This window comes from Globicephala melas, chromosome 4 (genome assembly GCF_963455315.2).
Source record: "Globicephala melas chromosome 4, mGloMel1.2, whole genome shotgun sequence".
NCBI classification, from domain to species: Eukaryota; Metazoa; Chordata; class Mammalia; order Artiodactyla; family Delphinidae; genus Globicephala; species Globicephala melas.
The window spans coordinates 132,085,893-132,099,344 of record NC_083317.1 but is presented as its reverse complement, the minus strand read 5'-3'; the positions used below and the strand labels follow the sequence as shown (position 1 = coordinate 132,099,344).

Sequence of the window (13,452 nt, the reverse complement as noted above, 5' to 3'; positions counted from 1 at the left end):
AAGGGGATTAAAAAGAGAAAGATGAAAAGAAATTAGGAATACAATAACCAAAAGAATTATAATAACAGAGAGGAGTTAAAAACACCCCCCAACAAAAAAATTCTAAAAAACATTCCTAACTATATGATTTAGGTATCAGTGTAAAATGTGAAGGAAAGAATTTCAAAGGAAGACTATTACTAGCACACCAGTAATTAATATTGGTAATTCATTAGGATGTAAGCTAAGGATGTAAAGAGCACATTTTCTTTAACCTCTCAGAGCAAAAAAAATTGTCTGAATCAATAGGTACTTATGAACACGTTGATTTTTTTTTAATAAATAATAATTCATGGCATCCTTGACTAAACATAAGTAAACTGGTATTTGGGCTAAATCTCTGGCAAAACTGAGATTATTATTTGTGGGTGACAAATAATGAGTGACATTCCCTCAAGCATTCCTTCTTCATGTTTATATCGAAATAGGAAGAAAGACCTATGAGGAAATATTAACTCGTTTTTATTAACTTGCTAAGAGAATTAGAATATAATAGTTTTGAAACCCTGTACATTTTAACATATGTCAATACTGAAATAATCACGAGGACTAATGCCATTAAGAATCACTTCTTTTTTTTCTCAAAAGTTAGTAATAAAAGTCCCAGGATGCTAGTTGCCATATTTCACTCCAAAATACATCAGTTTGTAAGAATATAATTATAGTTTTTTTAATAAATGGTAGAGTGACTGCATTTTTCCACCACATTTAAAATAGAATATTTCTCAAAATCAATCACACTTCATTATTATTTCCTTGGAACACAGTGGACCCTTTCAGTCTATGATTCCAAGTTTTTCTTTATTTCTAGAAAAAACACTTTCTATGTTTAATTGTAAAACAAAAACTTTAAAAGTATTTCACAAAACTGCATTGGAAACCACTCAGTGAAATATTATGCAGATATTCTGATAGTTGTAAAGAATATATCAATTATGTGGAAAAATAATGTGACATAGACTACTGTCCTCCAACATCCATTCTTCCCTTCTTCCTTTAGTGACACAACCCCAAATTTTATGTGGATACATGGCTCTCCCGCTAATGATTACACTTTCCCATCTTCCTAGGTAGAGTTCTGGCCAATGGGGTTTGAGTAGGAGTAATCTGTATATCTTTCAGATTGTGCTTTCAAGGAAAGTAAGGTATTCCCTCCCTCCCCCTGGCTAAATTGTAGATGTGATGTTGGGACTTAGAGGGGCTTAGACCAGAGAGAGAAAAGCTATGGGTTAAGGTTGGTAGAACAATGAGAGAGAAGGAACCTCAGCCTCTACATCATGGACTTCATAGAAAAGAGCTGTCATAACAACTGAGAAAGAGAAAGTGCAACTCTATTTGTAACAGCAATTACTTATAAGTAAAAGGATTCAAAGTTGGCTCTATAATCATTATACCTATATTGAAATCTCAAAATATTATATATAGGAAATAAATTTACCAGTAACATCTGTACAGTTGTCATCTGAATCAGACTCTCCAGGATCAAATACATGGATCCCCTGAACCTGTAGCCTCTGAAGTTTACTCTCCAACTCTCGCTTGGCCCTCAATAAATCCTGAATTTCATTTTCCTTGGTCTCCCTAAAAATCTTTAAAAGAAGGATTTTAATTTTGAAACCGTTTTCCATAATCAAAAATTGTATCAGCAACTTTTAAGAGAAAATTCTTTCTTTCACAAAATCAATATTCATTTGGTCCTTGATCTCCCCTTTTGTAGGATGAATAATCTGAGTACCTCTACATCACTGTTTTGTAACTGGAACCCACTGGAATTCCAGCAGGATGTGTGTCTGTAGTGTGGAGCTGCCTTGTGTGCTACCTGATGTTTAGCAAATTTGTCCCCCTCCCATTTAATGCCAGTAATGCTTATCCATAGAAAACATCCCCAAACATTCTAAATGCTTTCCCCTAATAGAAACACTTTCCTTTCCCGCTCCCCCCCAGATCCCTATTAAAATGTTCACTTTTATACCTTTTCTTTGAAACTACCTTAAGTTTACCTCGTCCAACTCAAAAATGTAAAAAGTGCTTTAGTTTAGTTCTTATAACTTTCATGGCTCCTACATCATTTACTTCTGGCTATTCATCGCAGTATTATATGAACTTTTAAAATATACTGCTTTTATTCCATATCACTTTGGGGATAAAGATGTATGAAATTTACCTTAAATTGCCTCTTAACTTTATCTCTGTCATGTTCAAATGTAGCTGCTCTCTCCATTGCTTGATATTTTGCTTCTAAAGCACTTTCCTTTTCCCGAAGTATCTTCTGGTAAGTTTTCTGAAGTGCCTGGAATAATTTACCTCATTATTTATAACAAAAATAGCATGCCTCCCAAATTTTACATTATCTTATATACATATTAAATATCTTAGAATTTTAACAATCTACTTACTTTTTCACCAGTTATCAAGAACTGCATATTGCCATTCTATTCAAACACATAATGGAAAAAAAAAAACGCAAATATGCTTGAACTATAAATGAAGATATTTGACATTAAGCTTTCAATGGAAATTAATGCTTTTTCTTTGAAATACTGCACTAGTTCTTAATCTTCACTACACCTCAGCTTTCCCATCTTTAAGAGAACAAAAAGTACAACTTGTAAGGCTTAACCTGAAGGATAATTACTTCTGTGAGACTGTGCACTCCTTGGCTCCATGTCTTACTCCTCTTGCTAGCCCCAAGCACTAGCAGTGCCTGATACACGATAGGCTTCCAGTAAATGTCTGACTGAATGGATTAAATAAATACAGAAGGTTTTTAAAAAATGTCTAGATATGTGAGAAAGGAATCAAAAGGGTTACATAAGGAATCAGGATTGGTAACAGGAAATAACCTGGGACTGTGACATTTGTCAACACTTAGTGCACTCTACCCTGGTTGGTCTGGCTTTCTTTTCTACCTCCACCTCAGTCTTTTGCAATATGCAGTGAATCCAAGACAATGGCTTGGATGCATGAAATCAGATATCTGAAATGCATAAGTCCACTTCATATATGCAAGTGCATTAAGACTGCCCAATAGGAAAATCTGTAAGACAACAGATAAAACTGCTTATGTATTCTCAGATAACAGTGCTAATTAGACAACAGCTAATGGGAGTGGGGTAGGGGTGGAGAGGGATTGACTAGAAGGACTAGTCTAGAAGGAAGACGGCTTCTTCCTTCTACAAAAATCAGGTCTGAGGTATTTATTCTATTCCTCCTGTAATGAGCTCAGGAACACTTGGGCTGTCCAGAAGTCTCTTCCATAGTAAAGAAAAATAAACAAACTACAACCCTCAGAGGGGCCCCAAACTGATGACACAAAATCTCACGCCTTTGCTCACAAAAAAATAACTTTCCTAATAATCAGTTAAAATAGATCTATTACAGGAAGGGCATGTAATAATTGTTTTTAGAGTAATTTAATCAAGTGGATTAAGGAAATTTGACTATACCTAGGGAACATTTTCAACCACAGCAGTTAAGGTGGTGAAAATCAGGGGCTGCCAGAAAAATTCACTTCAAGATCACTGAAATCCAACAGCTATGGAACTTCACAAAGAAACAAAAATAGGGGCTTCCTGGCGGTGCAGTGGTTAAGAATCCACCTGCCAGTGCAGGGGACACGGGTTCAAGCCCTGGTCCAGGAAGATCCCACCTGCTGCGGAACAACTAAGCCCGTGTGCCACAACTACTGAAGCCCGTGTGCCACAACTACTGAAGCCCGCGTGCCTAGAGCCCGTGCTTCACAACAAGAGCAGCCACGGCAGTGAGAAGCCTGCGCACGGTGATGAACAGTAGCCCCCACCCTTGCCTCTGACTAGAGAAAGCCCGCTCTTAGCAAGAAAAGCCCAACGCAGCCAAAAAAACAAGAATAAATAAATTTAAAAATATATTTAAAAGAATAAATAAAAATAAATTTTAAAAAAATTTTTTAAAAAAAGAAACTGAGACAGAAGCCCCACCTCCGAGGTATGTAAATTTGTGTGGGGGGGTGGAGGGGTGGGAGGGCGAGGCGTGGTTAAAAACTCCTAGGAAGGGTTTGATGAGTTTCCTCAACAGATGTCACCAAAGTCTTTGGTGTATATGTGTGCCCCGTGTGGACCTACTTTTCTGGAGATTAGCATTTGTTGCTTCAGGACACTTTCAGGCTAATTGCTTCAAGGCATCTGAATGAATGGACCAGAAATAGAAAAGGGGGGGGGCGGTTAGTTAAGGAATCAGTTTAGAGCCCAAGACAGTACGTCCCCTCAAATTAAAATGCAGAGCAGTCAGGCGTCCAGGGGTCCAACTGGCAATGCGGCCAAGAGGCTGCGGGGAGGTGGGCAGGTGGCCCCGGGGCTCAGTTTCCCGGGTGTCGCGGCCGTCTCCGGTGAGCGCCCGGGCCCAGCGTTACCTGCAGCTCTGCCCGCAGCCGCTTGTTCTCCGTGTCCAGCTTGGCCTCGCGGCGGCCCATGGATAACAACTCCTGGTTCTTGCTGACCCGGAAGATCTCGTACTCCTTTTTCAGCCGCTCGTACTCGGCCGCCGCGTACTCCAGCTCGGGCACCGACGAGCCAGTGGACTTGAAGCTGGCCCCCAGCAGCCCGCCGCCGCCCGCCCCGCGGGGCAGCGAACCCGGCCCGGCCCCCGCCCCCGCCCCCGCGCCCCGGCGGAACGAGCTGCGCAGCAGGCGGGCCTTGGGCTTCACCTCCACCGGGATCTCGCATGCCTCGCCGCCGCCCGCCCCGTACGTGTCCTCGATCACCTCCCCGCCGGCGGGGCTCACGAGCGACGAGGCAGTCCCCATGGCGCCGGCGGCCGCCGCCCCTTGCCACCAGGTTACCAGGAGGGGGCGGGACCAGACGAGTGAGACGGGGCGGGACAGCAGGAAGGGGCGGGGCGAGCGCATCGAGAAGGGGAGGGCTAGTGGGCGGATGACAGGGATGGGGCGGGGCAGGGTGGCTAGGCGGGGCCAGAGGAGCGGAACGGATGGGGCGGGGCAGCAGGGCTGGGCTGGGAGTGAGAGCGGAGCGCGCGTGGGCGGAGTGAGCAGCGGGGCGGAGTGAGCAGCTGGGCGGAGTGAGCAGCGTGGCGGTCGCGCAGTTCCACCACAGCGCTAAGTCAGGGCCTACGGACAAGGTGAGGTTTTGACTTTTTGCAACAAGGGACACTGCAGACAACACTTCACAGGAATATGGGGCATCTCACCAAGTAAAGGAAAGGATAGACTATGACAGTATTTGAGGGATATCATGAAAAATGGAGAGAGATGGGAAAACAGTTTTAAACTTTTAAGTCAAGAAAAGTGTGGGGCTGGCGTCTTCTCTCTTATGGTACCTTGTGTTCTTGCCCCTCCGCCGGGTTTCTAACCTCTCCAGGTTTGGAGCCCTGGGAAGGAGGACAGGAGAGGGGAGGGAAAGGCTTTATTTGATTGACACTGCTGTGAACTGGATGTTTGTGCTCTTTGGACTTGGCAAATGGTTAAAACTGGCTCTTCTCAGAGATAGTTTTGTAAGTTCTTCAAAGACTCTCTCCCCCTCATAACTGGAAATCTTTAATCTTCAGTTTTCTTGACCTGGGCTGGTGCAGCTATATTCCAGCTGGTGCTCACTGCTTCCCCAGCTGTAAGGAATTCAGTGATACTTTAAGGATCCTGTCCACTGATGTTTATTCCTCCCTACAGGGTCCCACTTGGGCAGACCCAAGATAATTCATGCTAGTTGACTTACTGGTGGGGTCCATATCTGATCTACAGGTGTTACAGGTCAGGTTTCCTGGGAAACAGATTCTGAAATGGAGATAACCATGCAAGATGTTTATTTGGGAGTGTCCTTGGGATCAACACCTGTAGAAAGGAAGGGAAAGAAGCAAAATTGGTCAGCGGGAGAAGCTGAGCTTTGCTGCAGCCTCGACAGATACCTTAGCCAATCTACAGGGAGTTCTGATCCTGGGATAGCTCTGCAGAGTTGTTCTAAATTGGGGTGGGGGGCTGGGACTTTGTACCCCCATACCAGACAGTCATCAGCTTTCTTCAGCCAAAGCAATCCCCTAGGAGACTGACAGTTGAGGACTGTCTGCTGGCATCACTTCCAGTGGCTGGAGGAACAAGTCTTTCAGGCATCACAACATCTACCACAACAGGAAACACATTTTCACCTCAAAGAATTCTGGGAATGCAGGCCAGTTCTCACTACCTCCATCAAAGTAGCTAGTCATCCTTTCTTTTACCCTATAAATTTTCTTCAGAAGGGAATCAGATACCAGGCCACTGTGTTCTTCAAACTCCAAGAGATACATATTAACTTCTTCAAATAGTCTCCTGAGATAAGGGGAAACATTCCCACCATCAAGTATCTCAAGAACTCCTCTCTTTTAAAGTCCTTTCTGATCACCAGCTTCTAATACTTGTACCCTTAATGTGGATCAGTGGTTCAGGGAATCATTCACTAGGTTTCTGCCACCTCCTTTGGAATGTGCATCAGCTGGAGACTTCCACTATTATACTTGCATACTAAAATAAAAAGCCATCACTCATTCCCTCCAAACCAATAGCAAACTACAGTAACTTCCCATAACTTGTGGAGTAAATTCAGATTCCGCAGCCTAGGACCAGTGCCCTGGAGCAATGACTCTCCTTTCCTCACCTCTAATTTATCCAGTAACATCCGTCTACCCACGTTCTTCCACCCTAGTTGGGCTGATTTTCTTCTTGTCCTCATACCAATGTAGTTTCTATTTCCTTTCAGTACTCTGCCAACCCTCATTTCTTTCAAAGTCTAGCTTCTTTCTCTAAGAAACTTTCCCTGGATAATAATACCTTTCAAGAGTTTATCATATCAATATTTTCAATTCAATAATCTTTGCCTTTGTGCAAAATACTGTACTTAACTTTTCCTGACCTTGTTCTCCATTAATTGTGTCCCCATTCTATTCATCTTGGTTTTTGGTAGTTGTTATTGTTATGATGCCATTTGTTGCTTAGATTCATCACCAGCAATCATATTGAACTCCTGCTGAGAACATAATGCAGTGCAAATGACTGATGACCCAAAGAGATGTCAGATGTGGCTGGGGTTCTCAAAAAGCATAGGAGTTGTCACTGCCTTCCCTAATAACCTTTACATAGTTTTGCAGATACCCCCCCAAAACAAATCCAGGTTTGCTGAGACCATGGAGACTCCTTTCTATATAGTGATTACTGGCTGTCTTTCTCATCAAGGACAATATGGATAAATTCAGCACACATACTGATCTTGGATAACTGTTGGTTAATGCCTAAGTGACATAACTGAGTGAGTGAGCCCAGAGGTGACCAGTTACAGGGTGCCAGCAGATACTCAGTGTTGTTGGTTTCCAACATATTTATTAATCCTAAACTTATCACAGAATTTGTTCCAGTTTCCAACCTCATAATTTGTTTCCCTTCTTTATGGTGAATTTAACCCACAAACATCAGTCTTCATTTTGAAAGGATAATTTTGAATACAGAACTATGGTGCGGAATGAAGTCTCTGGCAGGCAGCTTATGGCCCGTTAAAGATGGCTACAAAATTTTTAATACTCTATCCATTGAAAGGTGAGGTTTATGATGAGGACAGGCTACATAATTTGTGGGACCCAGTTCAAAATGAAAATGTAGTGCCCTTTGTTCAAAAATTATAAAGAATTTCAAGACAACAATAAACCAAGCATGAACTCCTTTTGAGTTCAGGTTTCTATACAGCTGCACTTGAGATTTTTCAAAGGGTCACACAGCCATGACTCCAGCCTGTTTATGACTCCTCCCCTTGAATCTGGTTGAGCACTGGAACTTTTTTGACCAGTAGACTATGGCAGAAATGACTCTGTTCCACTTTCTGTATTTTGGAACACTCTCTCTAGGAACCTTGAGCTGCCATGTAAGGAGACCTACTGCCAAGGCTGCCAGACTGGAGAAGTTGTGTGTAGGCATTCCAGGCAACAGTCCCAGCTGGCCTAGCCTTCCAGCCAAGGCATGTGAAATGAAGCCATCTTGGACTCCTCAGGCCAAACTATTTGCTCACTGGGTACCACTAAGTGACTTTTTTTTTTTTTAACATCTTTATTGGAGTATAATTGCTTTACAATGGTGTGCCAGTTTCTGCTTTATAACAAAGTGAATCACTTATACATATACATATGACTTTCTGACTTCTGTATGACTTCACTCTGTATGACAGACTCTAGGTCTATCCACCTCATTACAAATAGCTCAATTTCGTCTCTTTTTATGGCTGAGTAATATTCCATTGTATACATGTGCCACATCTTCTTTATCCATTCATCCGATGATGGGCACTTAGGTTGTTTCCATCTCCTGGCTATTGTACATAGAGCTGCAATGAACATTTTGGTATATGCCTCTTTTTTTTTTTTTTAACATCTTTATTGCGGTATAATTGCTTTACAATGGTGTGTTAGTTTCTGCTTTATAACAAAGTGAATCAGTTATACATATATATATGTTCCCATATGTCTTCCCTCTTGCGTCTCCCTCCCTCCCACCCTCCCTATCCCACCCCTCCAGGCTGTCACAAAGCACCGAGCCGATATCCCTGTGCCATGAGTCTGCTTCCCACTAGCTATCTACCTTACTACGTTTGTTAGTGTGTATATGTCCATGACTCTCTCTCGCCCTGTCAGAGCTCACCCTTCCGCCTCCCCATAACCTCAAGTCCATTCTCTAGTAGGTCTGCGTCTTTATTCCTGCCTTACCCCTAGGTTCTTCATGACATTTTTTTTCCTTAAATTCCATATATATGTGTTAGCATACGGTATTTGTCTTTCTCTTTCTGACTTACTTCACTCTGTATGACAGACTCTAGGTCTATCCACCTCATTACAAATAGCTCAATTTCGTTTCTTTTTATGGCTGAGTAATATTCCATTGTATATATGTGCCACATCTTCTTTATCCATTCATCCGATGATGGGCACTTAGGTTGTTTCCATCTCCGGGCTATTGTAAATAGAGCTGCAATGAACATTTTGGTACATGCCTCTTTTGGAATTATGGTTTTCTCAGGGTATATGCCCAGTAGTGGGATTGCTGGGTCATATGGTAGTTCTATTTGTAGTTTTTTAAGGAACCTCCATAATGTTCTCCACAGTGGCTGAACCAGTTCACATTCCCACCAGCAGTGCAAGAGTGTTCCCTTTTCTCCTCACCCTCTCCAGCATTTATTGTTTCTAGATTTTTTGATGATGGCCATTCTGACTGGTGTGAGATGATATCTCATTGTAGTTTTGATTTGCATTTCTCTAATGATTAATGATGTTGAGCATTCTTTCATGTGTTTGCTGGCAGTCTGTATATCTTCTTTGGAGAAATGTCTATTTAGGTCTTCTGCCCATTTTTGGATTGGGTTGTTTGTTTTTTTGTTATTGAGCTGCAAGAGCTGCTTGTAAATTTTGGAGATTAATCCTTTGTCAGTTGCTTCATGTGCAAATATTTTCTCCCATTCTCAGGGCTGTCTTTTGGTCTTGTTTATGGTTTCCTTTGCTGTGCAAAAGCTTTGAAGTTTCATTAGGTCCCATTTGTTTATTTTTGTTTTTATTTCCATTTTTCTAGGAGGTGGGTCAGAAAGGATCTTGCTGTGATTTATGTCATAGAGTCTTCTGCCTATGTTTTCCTCTAACAGTTTGATAGTTTCTGGCCTTACATTTAGGTCTTTAATCCATTTTGAGCTTATTTTTGTGTATGGTGTTAGGGAGTGATCTAATCTCATACTTTTACATGTACCTGTCCAGTTTTCCCAGCACCACTTATTGAAGAGGCTGTCCTTTCTCCACTACATTCCTGCCTCCTTTTTCAAAGATAAGATGACCATATGTGTGTGGGTTTATCTCTGGGCTTTCTATCCTGTTCCATTGATCTATCTTTCTGTTTTTGTGCCAGTACCATACTGTGCTGATTACTGTATCTTTGTAGTGTAGTCTGAAGTCAGGGAGCCTGATTCCTCCAGCTCCGTTTTTTGTTCTCAAGATTGCTTTGGCTATTCGGGGTCTTTTGTGTTTCCATATAAATTGTGAAATTTTTTGTTCTAGTTCTGTGAACAATGCCAGTGATAGTTTGATAGGGATTGCATTGAATCTATAGATTGCTTTGGGTAATAGAGTCATTTTCACAATGTTGATTCTTCCAATCCAAGAACATGGTATATCTCTCCATCTATTTGTATCATCTTTAATTTCTTTCATCAGTGTCTTATAATTTTCTGCATACTGGCCTTTTGTCTCCTTAGGTAGGTTTATTCCTAGATATTTTATTCTTTTTGTTGCAATGGTAAATGGGAGTGTTTTCTTGCTTTCACGTTCAGATTTTTCATCATTAGTATATAAGAATGCCAGAGATTTCTGTGTGTTCATTTTGTATCCTGCTACTTTACCAAATTCATTGATTAGCTCTAGTAGTTTTCTGGTAGCATCTTTAGGATTCTCTATGTATAGTATCATGTCATCTGCAAACAGTGACAGCTTTACTTCTTTTCCGATTTGGATTCCTTTTATTTCCTTTTCTTCTCTGATTGCTGTGGCTAAAACTTCCCAAAGCTATGTTGAATAAGAGTGGTGAGAGTGGGCAACCTTGTCTTGTTCCTGATCTTAGTGGAAATGCTTTCAGTTTTTCACCATTGAGCATGATGTTGGCTGTGGGCTTGTCATATATGGCCTATATTATGTTGAGGAAAGTTCCCTCTATGCCTACTTTCTGCAGGGTTTTTATCATAAATGGGTGTTGAATTTTGTCGAAAGCTTTCTCTGCATCTATTGAGATGATCATATGGTTTTTCTCCTTCAGTTTGTTAATATGGTTTATCACATTGATAGATTTGTGTATATTAAAGAATCCTTGCATTCTTGGAATAAACCCCACTTGATCATGGTGTATGATCCTTTTAATGTGCTGTTGGATTCTGTTTGCTAGTATTTTGTTGAGGATTTTTGCATCTATGTTCATCAGTGATATTGGCCTGTAGAGTTCTTTCTTTGTAACATCCTTGTCTGGTTTTGTTATCAAGGTGATGGTGGCCTCGCAGAAGGAATTTGGGAGTGTTCCTCCCTCTGCTATATTTTGGAAAAGTTTGAGAAGGATAGGTGTTAGCTCTTCTCCAAATGTTTGATAGAATTCGCCTGTGAAGCCATCTGGTCCTGGGCTTTTGTTTGTTGGAAGATTTTTAATCACAGTTTCAATTTCAGTGCTTGTGATTGGTCTGTTCATATTTTCTATTTCTTCCTGATTCAGTCTTGGCAGGTTGTGCATTTCTAAGAATTTGTCCATTTCTTCCAGATTGTCCACTTTATTGGCAAAGAGTTGCTTGTAGTAATCTCTCATGATCTTTTTTATTTCTGCAGTGTCAGTTGTTACTTCTCCTTTTTCATTTCTATTGATTTGAGTCTTCTCCCTTTTTTTCTTGATGTGTCTGGCTAATGGTTCATCTATTTTGTTTATCTTCTCAAAGAACCAGCTTTTAGTTTTATTGATCTTTGCTGTTGTTTCCTTCATTTCTTTTTCATTTATTTCTGATCTGATTTTTATGATTTCTTTCCTTCTGCTAGCTTTGGGGTTTTTTTGTTCTTCTTTCTCTAATTGCTTGAGATGCAAGGTTAGGTTGTTTATTCGAGATGTTTCCTGCTTCTTAAGGTGGGCTTGTATTGCTATAAACTTCCCCCTTAGAACTGCTTTTGCTGCATCCCATAGGTTTTGGGTCGTTGTGTGTCCATTGTCATTTGTTTCTAGGTATTTTTTAATTTCCTCTTTGATTTCTTCAGTGATCACTTCGTTATTAAGTAGTGTATTGTTTATCCTGCATGTGTTTGTATTTTTTACAGATCTTTTCCTGTAAATGATATCTAGTCTCATGGCGTTGTGGTTGGAAAAGATACTTGATACAATTTCAATTTTCTTAAATTTAACAAGGCTTGATTTGTGACCCAAGATATGATCTATCCTGGAGAATGTTCCAAACGCACTTGAGAAAAATGTGTATTCTGTTGTTTTTGGATGGAGTGTCCTATAAATATCTATTAAGTCCATCTTGTTTAATGTATCATTTAAAGCTTGTGTTTCCTTATTTATTTTCATTTTGGATGATCTGTCCATTGGTGAAGGTGGGGTGTTAAAGTCCCCTACTATGAATGTGTTACTGTCGATTTCCCCTTTTATGGCTGTTAGTATTTGCCTTATGTATTGAGGTGCTCCTATGTTGGGTGCATAAATACTTACAATTGTTATATCTTCTTCTTGGATCGATCCCTTGATCATTATGTAGTGTCCTTCTTTGTCTCTTCTAATAGTCTTTATTTTAAAGTCTATTTTGTCTGATATGAGAATTGCTACTCCAGCTTTCTTTTGGTTTCCATTTGCATGGAATATCTTTTTCCATCCCCTTACTTTCAGTCTGTATGTGTCTCTAGGTCTGAAGTGGGTCTCTTGTAGACAGCATATATAAGGGTCTTGTTTTTGTATCCATTCAGCCAATCTGTGTCTTTTGGTGGGAGCATTTAGTCCATTTACATTTAAGGTAATTATCGATATGTATGTTCCTATTCCCATTTTCCAAATTGTTTTGGGTTCGTTTTTATAGGTCTTTTCCTTCTCTTGTGTTTCTTGTCTAGAGAAGTTCCTTTAGCATTTGTTGTAAAGCTGGTTTGGTGGTGCTGAACTCTCTCCGCTTTTGCTTGTCTGTAAAGGTTTTAATTTCTCCATCAAATCTGAATGAGATCCTTGCTGGGTAAAGTAATCTTGGTTGCAGGTTTTTCTCCTTCACCACTTTCAGTATGTCCTGCCATTCCCTTCTGGCTTGCAGGGTTTCTGCTGAGAGATCAGCTGTTAACCTTATGGGGATTCCCTTGTGTGTTATTTGTTGTTTTTCCCTTGCTGCTTTTAATATGCTTTTTTTGTATTTAAATTTTGACAGTTTGATTAATATGTGTCTTGGCATGTTTCTCCTTGGATTTATCCTGTATGGGACTCTCTGTGCTTCCTGGACTTGATTAACTATTTCCTTTCCCATATTAGGGAAGTTTTCAACTATAATCTCTTCAAATATTTTCTCAGTCCCTTTCTTTTTCTCTTCTTCTTATGGAACCCCTATAATCCGAATGTTGGTGCGTTTAATGTTGTCCCAGAGGTCTCTGAGACTGTCCTCAGCTCTTTTCATTCTTTTTTCTTTATTCTGCTCTGCAGTAGTTATTTCCACTATTTTATCTTCCAGGTCACTTATCCGTTCTTCTGCCTCAGTTATTCTGCTATTGATCCCATCTAGAGTACTTTTAATTTCATTTATTGTGTTGTTTATCGTTGCTTGTTTCATCTTTACTTCTTCTAGGTCCTTGTTAAATGTTTCTTGCATTTTGTCTCTTCTATTTCCAAGATTTTGGATCATCCTGACTATCATTATTCTGAATTCTTTTTCAGGTAGA

General features: G+C 40.4%; 1 protein-coding gene across 4 annotated transcripts in view; it reads right to left on the bottom strand.

Annotated features, from left to right (window-relative positions):
* NPHP3 (nephrocystin 3) overlaps positions 1 to 4,830 on the bottom strand; it is a 50,436-nt gene extending 45,606 nt beyond the window's left edge. For all 4 annotated transcript variants that reach the window (XM_030873472.2, XM_030873468.2, XM_030873469.2 and 1 more), the window contains exons 1-3: positions 4,427 to 4,830; positions 2,204 to 2,329; positions 1,478 to 1,628 (exon numbers count right to left, since the gene is read on the bottom strand). In XM_030873472.2, coding sequence (XP_030729332.1) covers positions 1,478 to 1,628; positions 2,204 to 2,329; positions 4,427 to 4,819 — 670 coding nt within the window. In that variant the 5' untranslated portion in view covers positions 4,820 to 4,830. The remainder of the gene's footprint in view (positions 1 to 1,477; positions 1,629 to 2,203; positions 2,330 to 4,426) is intronic.
* Between the last annotated feature and the right edge of the window lie 8,622 nt (positions 4,831 to 13,452).